Consider the following 13,051-nt stretch of genomic DNA (forward strand, 5'->3'; position numbering starts at 1 on the left):
GCTCACTCAGACTCCAAGTGTGTATATGTAATCTGTCATAAAGCAGTGCCTATGAAAGAGACTCTCCCCTTAAGTAAACTGCACATCAACCTGAGAGAAAAGGTGGGTGTTGCACTTTATTTTAGCAATCAATAACTAACCTCTTTTAGTGTGTGTAGGATCATGCTTTGAGACCTATCAGACCAATATCAGGGTCAAGAGCCTTCTAATGAGAATATCCTACCCCCAGTCCTCAGGCATTCAGCTAGAGAACCTGACCCATTGTATGTTAATATATTTGCCACCAGTAATTGCATGTACTCTAGAGAAGGGGTGAGCAGTTAGGTGGCAAAGTTTGCAGATGGCACTAAACTGTTCAAGATAATCAAGAAAAAGGCAGCCTGTGAAGAAATTCAAAGAGATCTCATCAAACTGAGTGATTGGGCAACAAAATGGCAAATGAAATTTAATGTGGATAAGTGTAAGGTAATGCACATTGGAAAAAATAACCCCAACTATACTTCTAATATGATGGGGGGCTAATTTAGCTATAAGTCATCAGGAAAGAGATCTTGGAGTTATCATGGATAGTTCCTTGAAAACATCAACACAGTGTGCAAAGGCTGTCAAAAAGGCAAATAGGATGTTAGGTATTATTAAAAAAGGGATAGAAAATAAGACAAGGAGTATCTTACTGCCCCTATATAAATCTATGGTACGCCCACATCTTGAATACTGTGTACAGATGTGGTCTCCTCACCTAAAGAAAGATATCCTGGCACTGGAAAAGGTTCAGAAAAGGGCAACTAAAATGATTAGAGGTTTGGAACATGTCCCGTATGAGGAGAGGCTAAAAAGATTGGGATTTTTCAGTTTAGAGAAGAGGAGACTGAGGGGGGACATGATAGAGGTATATAAAATTATGACAGGTGTGGAGAGGGTGAATAAAGATAAATTATTTACTTGTGCCCATAATACAAGAACTAGAGGACACCAAATGAAATTAATGGGTAGCAGGTTTAAAACTAATGAGAGAATGTTTTTCTTCACTCAGTGCATAGTTAACCTGTGGAACTCCTTGCCAGAGGAGACTGTGAAGGCTAGGACCATAACAGAATTTAAGAAAGAGCTAGATAAATTCATGGAGGTTAGGTCCATAAAAGGCTATTAGCCAAGGATAGGAATGGTGTCCCTGGCCTCTGATTGTCAGAGGCTGGAGATGGATGGCAGGAGACAAATCGCTTGATCATTGTCTTTGGTCCACCCCCTTTGGGGCACCTGGTACTGGCCACTGTCGGCAGACAGGCTACTGGGCTGGATGGACCTTTGGCCTGACCCAATATGGCCACTCTTATGTACTTTTTCAGAGAAATTATGATACTTTGTTATTCTATGATTATTATGGGCCTGAGTTATTAAATTCAGCTAAAAATTCAAACTTATTCAAAATTCAGTTATTCATACCAGGGGTTTTGATTCAGGTCTGTTCCTAAAATTATATAATGAAAAAAATATTATTCTTGAGAAAGACAAATGCTGAAATTCTCTATGAAATTTTGAGGCACACATTGCTCTGTAGCAAGTGACTTGGAAGGAAGTGAACATGAAGTTTTTTTGCATTTGAAAGTCATCAGTGCAGATCAGAGTCACAAGACTGACACCAGAATGTTAGGAAGGTTAGTGTTTACACAGAAACAGCTTTTTTGAAAGTGAAGACTTTACATGCTGCTGTTACTGTTCCCTTTCAAAACGCGGACTCAGGTATTTGTTGACTGCATAGTCAGAGAGCATTTTCTCTTTGCATCTGGTCAACATGCACCTGCCTACTGTAGCAGAGTTCATATAAGAGAAGTAGAAAAGTAACTGATGCCTTAGTTCGCATAGTGTATGTCAGCTACATGCTACAGTAATGTAACTATATTTACTGCATTGCAGAAAGGGTAATGCCTGTCTCTTCTTTGAAGGCATGTAGGACCAAAACCCAGTATTCTGTTGTCTGACAGCTTGGGGGACAAGCAGGATTCTTTCAGCCTCTGCTAGAACTCTGCATCCAACATGTTGTATGGAACAAAACTCTACAGGGGCTCCTGTCTGCTTCAGCAGGTCACTTTGGTGTGGCTGGTGGATACAGAGCAATGGCCATTCCCTCCATATAGAGGTGGGCGTGCAACAGTGCTGGGAGCTCCTAGGATGCAATAGTAGCTGTGGTGATACTGTGGGTTGGGAGTATTCCTTCTCCCCAGTAGTCTCCCCTGTGTACACTCCTAGTTACACTGGCTGTGGGCAATGTTAAGGGTTTGGCCCTGAGGAAGCAGCATGTCTCAGATACTCTGGTAACAGGGGCTATGAGTGTTATAATAGATTGGACATACCACTTACCGTCTTCTGATTGGTCCACTGTCTGAGGAGTTGCAGTAACTTCCTCATGCAATTGTGATGTGACTCACTGTAGCAAACTTGGAGGGTCACTGGTCCTAGCAGGACAAGGGATTTTAAAGAAAGATTTATGGTCATATTTTCCTTTGTAACCACTGAGTCACAGGGTTATTTATCCTTCCAGCTATGCCTCGGTTTCCACTCTAGTCTGTAGTCTCTCTCTGTTGATGGGGTATATTAGCTACTGATTGTGGAGCCAATGAGCCCTGCTCTGCACTTCTGTTACACCTAGTTTGCAGCTTGAACAGAGTTAAGAACAAGGAAGGGATCTTCTGAGTCACTGAGTTTAGTTCTTTGCTAATTCAGGCAACCGTATCATATCATTCCATTAATAAAGGTATCAAGTTCCATCTTAAAACTTGTTTATACTGGCAGAGAAATGGACCCTGCACTTCATGTAACACTATTTATTGCTAAGTAATTTGATTTTTAGCTCTTCATACCGCTGCCTCCACAGTTTCCTGTTCTTGGAAGTAGCCAGCAGCGAGCCTCACAAGAGGAGGGATTAAAGAGTAGCATTCAACATTGTATCACTGGGCCCATAGTACCAATTCACGCTAGACTGGGAGAGGTGAAGTAGTCAAAGGTAGGACTGCAGATGTTTGCTCGTCTTTCCAGTAAAACAGAGCTCTCTCTCTCTCTCTTAACAACAAAATCCTGCCTAACTGAAACGAAGGAAAAACTCTTGCATGCAAGTGAGTAGAGCAGAAAATTGCTTTGGTGTCACCGCTCCTGGGATTATGAATGGTGTGTATAGCTGATTGAGTTGATATATTGATTATCTGCACACTTGACCTAATAACAGAAATTTGGTGTCAGAGCTCAGTAAAGAAATTGCAGAAATATGAGCACCCCCCCCCCCAAGTTCAAGACTATTGACAGTAAAACATATTCTGAGTTTTAAAAACAGTGAACTTTCCAACAATGTTGGGAAGACTGACAAGCTGATTTTTGTCATGTGTTTCCCAGGTTGGTATATGGTCAAAAAGACAAACACCACAACTTCTAACACATTTAATGGGATTTTCCTTCCATTTACACTATCATAAATTACAAAGCATTTTTCACTTCACAAAATAAAACCATTTCCAGATCACTTTTATGACAGTTTTTAGTACAGAACCTAAAACAAATAAACCTGTGCAATGCAGGCAGATCTATCATAGTAGTAGGAAATCAGAACTATTTAGTATCTGCTGTGCTATCTGGGTTAATCTACCTAGCCCTTGAAAATTTCTCTAAAGAATGACAAATTTACAGTATTACACCCCCTTCATAGTTATGCACAATTTTCAATTTGAATACCTGTAATCCCTGCAATAATTCAGAGAACAGTATCACTGAGTTATCAAACGTGTGATCCATACAATCACAAAAAGAGATAGCTTTTCATACATAAAATTCAGTTTGATAGTAAAGTATGCCACCAGTCTGTTTTAAGAAAAATCTCACACTGAGAAACCATTTTACCATTAGAAATATTTTTCAATTAGATTACGAACCATGTTGGTCAATATTTGTTAGAGGAGAAAAATCAAAGATTTGGTAGTAATTAAATCTACCAACTCCCATACTTCTTACACATTCTTGTTTTTAAAAATAAACCACCAGGAAACACATTCAATAACATACTCACATTTTCAGCAGATTTACTGTACATTTATAAATACAGAAATGTGACAAACAAATTGCTTTTTTACAAAAAAATAATTAAGCAAAACAAAAGTGCTAATTTTTCAGCAAGGCCAGAAAATATCCAGTGTCCCAGCATCACTTAATTTACACATCACTGTACTCCAAGAAACATCTGGCATAAGAAACTGGTACTACCACCAGACTTTTGAAAACTTGCAACACCACATTTTGGATAGGAGAAAAGAAAAGAAGACTATACTTGTTAGAAATACCAAATGACTAAAAATGTACTATACAATTGTAGAATGCTGAAAATATAAACAAAAACCTAAAGAAAGTTTGAATACACATAAAAACACCTTTTTTTCCAAAGCATTTGCAATACAAGAGGTATGTCAGGATAATACTGCACTAGTGGTAAATGTTTTCGGTATCATAGCAAAAATGCAGCAGAGGATATATGGAAAATAATGCACCACATTGAACTGTTTGCTAAAATAAAATGCTTAAAGTAAAATATCTTCATAATATAGGTTTTGTTTCACAATTGAGATATATAATTATGTCTTATGGAGTGGGTAAATGTATAACTGGATACAAGAAACATTGTGTAAGTACCTTTTTGCTTCTCTAGCCATATTAAAATATGTTCTGTGTTCCTTAAGCTAGTAAAATTGTTTGCAACTTCTCAAAACAAATGTACATAGGAGGCAAGGCAAAAGATACAAGATAAAAGGATTTTTCTGACTTTTTTCTAAAAAAGAGGCATATGTCTATAAGACATAGGCTTTATTACGTATTTTGGCATTTGTCTGCAATATTGCAGAAACTGAAGTGCAGCCCAAGAATGCTCTCTTTCCATTTTTCTGAAGTATAAAGAAATGTTGGTTTTCTTTTAAATTAATAATTTCAAAGCAAGTGGCTGTGAAGTTACTTCTTCACTGTTCAGAACAAAACATCTTCATTTTCTATTAAAATCTGCACAATTAACTTCTGATACCGCATATCATTCAGGGTTGTAAGAGTACTGTCCTCTGGGGGTCTCATTAAAGTAGGTCCAAACACAATTCCCAGGTTTTCAGCATTCATAAAATTCTCCTTTTCATTCAAGGTAACTCTGAAGTAGGAAAAATAGAATTAGCAAGTAGCAATTTTCCTCATTAGAAACAAATAATATACAGGAACATTATTTTATGGGACTGTTTTGGTTCAAGCAGTGTTAGATAATGACTTTTTGCAACACACAATCTTGGCTGTATTTTAGTGAGTGTAATCTCACTGTAATGACAGACACTGCTGTTACCACGCAATTTCACGTGGTTTTGCTTACAGATAGCTTTAAATGCTACTTATTCATATAACTAGAAGATTCGACACAAAACTGATAAGTCCAGTTTAAACACAGCATAGTTGCCGTACGTGGATTTTTAAATATATATATTGTGAATAACACTGATGAGACTCAGTCATGTGGTTAAACCTCCAGTTAGAAGGAATTAGCAGTCATTATCAAAAAGCATAATACAGGTTGAATCTCCCTAATCCAGCACTCTCCCGTCCAGCAACATCCGTAGTCCAGCATGATTTTAGTCGGTCAGATATACGCTTATCGTGGGTGGGACCAAGTTTCCTGAGGTCCCATAAAGTTTATTTACAGCCACCAGTCCTGTCTCTCAGTGTTCTGTGCTTTTATTTAGCTGTAATTTGCCTGTAAATGTCTTCTAAGAGTCCAGTAAGCAGTGGGAGTGTTGGTAATGCTGCTAGACAATGGTGACCTCCCATGGTTTGGCAAATGCTCTCATTCAGCACCAGTTAAGTCCCAAGGGTGCCGGATTAGAGAGGTTCAACCTGTAACAGGATAATTACAATGTAAACAATTATTTATCCTACAGTAACTGAGGCCCTTTTGAGGTGTTACGGATCCCTATTTTTGGCGTATGTGGTGCCCGGGCTCATAAGACATGAATTTCTTTGAATATCAGCAGCTGTCAGAGCCACTCACAAGCCTTTGCGTCTTTGTGCTCTTTCCTCCAGGACATAAACGGTGTGGCAGCTTCAACCCTCCCTCATTTCGCTTGCAAGCCAAAATCCCTGTTAGCTGAGGACTTCAAAAGTGGGGATGGCAAGTGTGTTGTGAGATCCACACAGACTACAATACCTTTAAAAAAAATCAGAGTCTCTGGAGGGCAAGAAATCATGCTTTCTTGAATATGTGTTCATGTGGATCTTTCTGTAGGTTAGACTGACAAGCAGTGTCTTCTGAGAAAGGTGAAGTGAGGAATTCCAGCCCTATCAGTCACGCAGTTATTGTAGCACTGCCCTCCTGAATACAGTATCTACCCTGGCTCCTATGTTAAAGGTATAATTCTTAACTGCTTGTTCCCTGGTAGAGTGCATCTCAGAGTTCAAAAGGGGAGACTTTCCAGCCAGATGACAGCAGGTGAAAATGAACTGTGTGATACACTTAGAGATCTTCTGAGACAAGATGACTTGACCCTGAGGTGGGCTGGAAATTGCAACAAACAAGGAGAAAGGCAGCCCAAAAGGCTTGGTTCTATCATGGAAACATAGCAAAGCCCCAGTCACATTGAAAGTATAGTTCCTTTCTTCTGGCATCAACCAGAACTGTGGAAAGAACACAGCCACTGTAAAAGACAGGTTCAGGTGAAAGATCGAGATCACCTTAGAGTGGAATGTGGATTCATAACATCACCGTCTGAGTCTAGATTCAGTCCAGCTGCTGGCAGCATGATGCAAATGAGGGTTCACAAAATTGCAAATGGCCACTCATTTGCATATTGGCATGGCTCATTTGCACATTCACAGCAGAAAGCAAGCAGTGTAGACGTGGTTCTGCTGGCAAAACCCCCTTCTGTCACCAGCCCCTTATCTCTGATTTTTTTCATGGATAAGGGGCTGGCAACAAAGGGTTTTTTTTCCCCCCATGAACCCTCAGTTGCTTCATGCTGCTAGCAGCTAGACTGAATCTAGATGCAGCCACCCTGTCCCCATAGACAGACTTATGAGGAAGTCCAGCCACAAAGACCCCAGTAATCCCAATAGGCCATGGTGGCTGAGAGTGGCAGAGCCCTGCAAAGGACACCAGCAGGCTATGCTGTGGTGCTGATTGCTGACCTCAGAGGATAAGACTTGCTACGTGAAGATGGGGATGTTTGCTTACACATAGTGAGGAGGAGGTAGATATCCTCCAGAGACAACATCAAAGTACATGGCATCTCACGGCCAGAGTCTGTACAGGTATCAACAGGTGCGTCAGCACTGACAGCTGTTTGTTCTCCCTTGGGCCCATTCTCTGTGTTTGACTTTGAAGCTGAGGGTGGCATCACAGGAGCCTTCATAGGAGCACCAGTGGGGTCTCTGGCGTTGGTGGCAGCTTGTTCTCCCCTACTCGACACACTATGCAGGGGCCGATGGCTTTGTCTCTAGAGGTTTCAGATTGTCCATACGAGCGGATGCTAAGCTCTATCTGGAATCTCTGCCTCTGCATTTCAAGAAGTCCCTCTACATTGCTGGACTTCAACACCAGGCATGTTAGTGGCCATTTTGATGCTGTTGATATTGGGGTGAGCTTTGGTGCTGAGGTGTTAGTGCTCTTGGTAGTCTGACTGCTAGATGAGGTACTGCATGCTGCTGGCTTGTCCATGAGCATCATGTCATAGCTTGTGTCCTCAGAGTCAGAGGAGACCTTCACAAATCATTCCAGAAGATGGAGCTTCACCCTCATGTCTTGTGACGTACATGTTCTAGCAGAGAATGACATGCACACTCAGCATCTGCTCATCATGTGTGACTCTTTGTCACAGCTGAGGCACCTACCATAGCCATTTTTTAAGAGAATTAGGTTATCGTAGGATGGACAGTATCTGAAGCCTACAGGTGCTGAATCCATCTTACGGACCCCTGCACATAGTGATCTGTATAGAGGGTATAAATATCAGTCCCAAGTGATGATGGGTTGATGTGATCACAGCAGTTGAAAATCAAGGTCATGAGAAGACTCCTAAAGAGGATGTGCAGAAAGCTTAGCCAAGTCTAAGAATTGGGGGGGTTGTTTGCTTGCCAGGTTCAATACATCGCCAATGGTGGACATAGAAAAATGAGGGAAGGTCACCCTGGATACACCTTTATGGAAACCTGAGGAGACCCAGTGACCATGTGTCCTAAGGGACACAGCTATTCAACAAAATTCCAGTCTTGCATGCATGAGGTGCAAGCACCCAGGCACACACCACACTCAAAGACGATCTGCCATGACCTACAGCTGTAACTACTGTTGTGTTATAGAGAAAAATCTATTTATTGTGTCTCACTTGGGAAAATTATTGGGTTTTGTTCTTTTGTGGCTGTGTGGGTGGTCATATTACAAATCTTAAGTCACATTTCTAATGCACATTGAGATTGGCTGACAGAAGGCACTATGTGGGATAAGTGCAAAGTTACCCTTCGTGCTTTTTTATTCTCATTTCTGGCAGTGCAGTTTTAATCTTTGGGCTGTGAAGGAGGCTTAAATGGCCTTTTATTACATCTCTGTTTCAAAATAGAAAGAGGTAAGCTGTTCAAGGGTTATTCTTTATGCAAATTAACTGTGGCAGGGCCAGGGTGGAGGGCCCCTCAGAGGGAGCCTAAACAAACAGAAGGGCCTGCAGGACAATCACAGGCAGCTGGGTGGGAGATGGCTGAGCCTAACTGGGGCCAACTGGCCCCAGTGACGGGGTCAATGAGAGGCCTCTAAAAACCCTTCACAGTGGGAAGGGCAGGGAGAGTGGGAGAGGTGGGCAGAGAGACGCAAGGAGACAGGAGCAGTGAGAGAGAACAGGTCTGAGAGGAGCAGAGGAGAGCAGCAGGAACACCAGGGATCACAGAGGGAGAGTGGGAGCTCCTACAGATCAAGAGTGGGGACCCATGACTGCTACAGCCTGGAGAAGGTACCAGGGGGAATTGTCTGGGGAAGTGGCCCAGGGAGGAGAGCTGCTGTGCCAAGGGCTAAGGGAGTCAGCTCCTCCCACTGGCAGCTGCACAGGGTCCCTGGGCTGGAACCCGGCACGAGTGGGTGGGGGCCGGGTTCCGCCCAGACCACCCCTTGCCCCAGCGAGGGCAACTGGGCCCTTAAGTGATCCTAATGGACTGAATAGAGGCCAGAGGCCCAGGAATAGGACTGACTTTATCACATAACGTACTTTTTTAGATGAATCATTAGGTATCTAAGTGTCTCATAGTGTGCAGCAGGAAGTAGCATCAACACTTCATGGACAGCTTCTAATCGTTCATCAGGATTGGAGATTTCTACAAAACAAAAGATGTCAGTAGCTTTACACATGTAAACAGGCAATAATGCAAGAAGCTACAATAATGTTATGAAATCATTTATCAGGATACATGGTTCTTGAATGTACTGCTGTGGATATATACCACAGTCATATATGGAGAATTTCTGCAAGGATGCAAAAAGGTAGCTGGGTGAAATGGTTTTAACTTGTGAAGCAATTGTAATGCCAACAGACCTAGGTTGCCGGCCCCAGGGATAGAACCTCTGAGCATTGGGTCTAAAGCCCTGCCCTCTACCACATAAGCTAAAGGCCAGCTGCCTCTCAGCCCACGCTGTAGAGCAGAGACTTCAGAGTCAACAACTGAGACTTTGTGTTATTTTAAATTACTTTTGTACCTGCATGTTGGCCTATACCACCTGAGTGTTCCCTTATACTGTTTTTCAAGAATTGTGACCTGAATTCACCCCGTGATTCTATGATTTTATGTGATATCTGAACAATCTGCCAAATAAAGATGCGCCTCATTGAACACAATGAGACAACTGACTTGGGTTCAGCCAAAGCAGCATTAGGCTTTATTTCAAGAACACAACACTACACCTAGCAGGCAAGAAGCCAAGCAGCTGTTGTACTGAGCAGATGCTGACTGGCACTTGCAGAGTTCTCATGTAGCCCTCCAGGGTGGCCACTGGTATGCAATGACCAACAGGGGTAAGCTATCCTAATTCACATCCAAGCACTGCACAGGCTGTATGAGTTCCTTACAATGGGAATTGAAGTTAAATATATTTTTGAGGCAGTGGTCAAAATACTTTGGATAAGTACTAAAAATTTGCTAATGAAACTGAAATCAAGTAACATTATGATCATGTATGGTACTATAGATAATGGAGATATGGGACTTGTGACATTAATTTAAAATATTATTTGGCAATGTCCAACTATCTAGTCAGGAATTATTTAAGAAGAGTATGGCATTATATATGTTCCAAGCTGAGACCAAATTGTATATGAGTTATAATTTTTCATCCAAACTTAGGAGCGCAGAATGAATCTTAGAAAGTTAAATATCTTTATTATGTTTTTGAAAGGGGTTGGTAACTTGATCTGAACATGTTAGTCATAATATCAGTGACAAGCTTGAAGAATGTCATGCAATGAGGAGGAAAGAGAGTGTGAGGAGTGTAAGTGTGAGGCCTGTGAGACTGTTCAGGGTGCGTCGGGAGGAGGAAAGGAGGAAGGAGAACATTATACTTATTGCTTATCCTTGATGCTTTGCTGTAAGTACAGTTTTAAAATCAGTGGAAAACAATAATTAAAATGCAGGATTTCACCCTAGAAATCTTGAATGGATTTATTCTGAAATCTTTTCACAGTTGTGCACTAACCCACTTTCAGTGCAATTCCATTTCACCAAGATTTTATAACCGAGTATCACCATGTGTAACAGAAACATTGACAAAGAAACTTGGGGGAACATCCCACTTCTTCCTCTGCCAGCTTTGCCTGGGAGCACAGAGGGAGCACAGAACATGAGAACTGACAACTTCATACTAACTCATGCACGCTTCCTCACCACGGCAATTTGGGCTTGGGATATGAAAATCAGCATCTAGTAACTTCAATGACTATTTCAGTGTTGGGCGTGTACACGAACAAACACCGGAGCAGCTACTTGTGCTGTGAATAGAACAGCAGCTGAGGAATAGCTCCCCAACTGCTCTGTAGCTCGTAGAATAGATGAAAGATGCTTCTTTCCCTGTCCCTAGGGATCTCCCTAAAGCTCAGCCCTGTTACGGGAGCCTGGTTAGTCATTTAAGCCCTTAAAGAAGAACTCTGTTTTTTTTGGACAACTGCACAAACAGCTCTCATTACAGCAAACAGGCTGGCTCGGATCCTCAGGTGGCGTAAACTGTAGCTCACTTAACTTCAGAGAAGCTACACTGATAAACACTGTTAGTTATTTCCGAATTAGATGCAGGGAAATAGCTCAGTGCCAACCCTGATGTAAACATGCCATTTAGAAGACGAAAATGATGAAAGAGCAGTGAACAGAGCAATGCATTTGCTTCCACTTCGTTGGAAAGGCTTGATATTTTTTAAATAAAACATTTTTAGCAGCAAATGTAATTAAACATGATTTGAATTATTCTGCCGTTCTTACTTGCTGCTTCTATAAACTTGGAATAGGTCTCATAGGTGATTACAGGAATTGGCAAATCTCTGAAATACAGCTTCAGTGCTCCAGCAATAATGTTGATATCTGGATATAAACTTGCAGAGATATCAGCTTTGTCACCATCTAGAAGAGAAGAAATCTTTAGTTAAAATAGCTTAATTTTACTTCAGCAAAGCTAGGAGTACTAAACACAGATTAAGGTTTATTCCTTCAATCCTCACAAGCAATAATCTGTAGACAGCATTTGAAACATTTTATTAAGACCCATATAGCCACCAATTCTTCATCATATCAATGAGTATTGGTAGTTCTTCCACTGTATTGCGAGCTCTGATTGTTGCTTCAACACAAACTGGCAAATACAACACCCAAATCTACGGCACATCATTCCATGTAGTATTTCTAATGCTGAGTGCAAAAATTCGTGATGAATAATGCAACTGCTGAATTCTGCCTGTTTGTTAAATGTTCACAATAACATTCCAGTACCTAGCTTTTAAAAGCACTTCTTATGCACAGCTCTCAAAGCTATTTACAAAGGAGATAAAAAAAAAGTCACTTTCTTTATTTTTCAGGTGGGTAAACTGAGACATAGAGGTGATGTGATTTGCTCAAGGTCACCAACCAGAACAACAGAAGTTTGGAAAAGAACACTGCTCTTGTGAGTCACAGTCACATGATCTATTTTCTGGGTCACAGTGATAAACAGAGCACAGAATCCTCTCTTTGCTTTGAAATTTTCTGTTGCCTTCTAGATTTGTTTTCCTTTTTAAACAGTCCATGAACAGCTTCAGGAAACTTAACTTAATTAAAGGTAACAATTTAAATAGTCCTGTCATGGCATTTGGCTACATAAGTCATGTGGTATTGTATCTGTTAAATGATTGGATGATTTATGTAACCAAAATGACATGAATTTTGAATGTCATATATTAAAGTAGAATCTTTTGAAACTCCCTTTCAATCATTTTAGCTTAAAACTCACAGTTGGTGCTGGTAAAGCTTGATCAAGGAAATGACTGCTGAAAGGAAGAATGAAGGAATTGCAAACAAAGCTGAATCAAAGTTAATTTTAAAGTTCAAATGACTATTTGTAGAAATTTTTCCACTGCACACTGTGACTTGACCTTTTGCATGTTATGCCTGTAAACATCTCTTTTCCTTCCATCCCACTGAAGAGTTGGAGGAAAGGACTAGTATTTGTGCATCAGAAACCCCTTCCGTGTCTCACAAACTGGCCTCCTCTGCATCAGATGGCATGGGTACCTCTGTTTGTCTGTACTGACTCCTCTCTCCACCCTTATTTTCGGTAACTTGACACCTACATTTTTCTTCATTGTGAGAACTGTTTGGGACTTACGGAACCCTCTCTCTGCCCTGCACCTGAAAGTGGCATGCTTGCTCTTCTCTTTGCCTGTTTTTCAACCAGCTCCCACAAAACATGTACTTGCCATACCCAGTATGCACATCCCTAAGTGGGGTTAGGCGGATAGCCTGTGACTTGGGATGCTCAAGTTTAATTCTGCACTCCATC

The 13,051-nt window shown here is 41.1% G+C and overlaps 1 protein-coding gene across 1 annotated transcript in view; it reads right to left on the bottom strand.

Annotated features, from left to right (window-relative positions):
* Nucleotides 1–3,415: 3,415 nt before the first annotated feature.
* The window catches only part of CHN2 (chimerin 2), a 249,493-nt gene continuing 239,857 nt past the window's right edge, over nucleotides 3,416–13,051 (bottom strand). The window contains exons 11-13 of the mRNA XM_074984560.1: nucleotides 11,503–11,640; nucleotides 9,249–9,354; nucleotides 3,416–5,167 (exon numbers count right to left, since the gene is read on the bottom strand). Coding sequence (XP_074840661.1) covers nucleotides 4,996–5,167; nucleotides 9,249–9,354; nucleotides 11,503–11,640 — 416 coding nt within the window. The 3' untranslated portion in view covers nucleotides 3,416–4,995. The remainder of the gene's footprint in view (nucleotides 5,168–9,248; nucleotides 9,355–11,502; nucleotides 11,641–13,051) is intronic.

This window comes from Carettochelys insculpta, chromosome 2, assembly GCF_033958435.1.
Source record: "Carettochelys insculpta isolate YL-2023 chromosome 2, ASM3395843v1, whole genome shotgun sequence".
In the NCBI taxonomy this organism is placed as follows: domain Eukaryota; kingdom Metazoa; phylum Chordata; order Testudines; family Carettochelyidae; genus Carettochelys; species Carettochelys insculpta.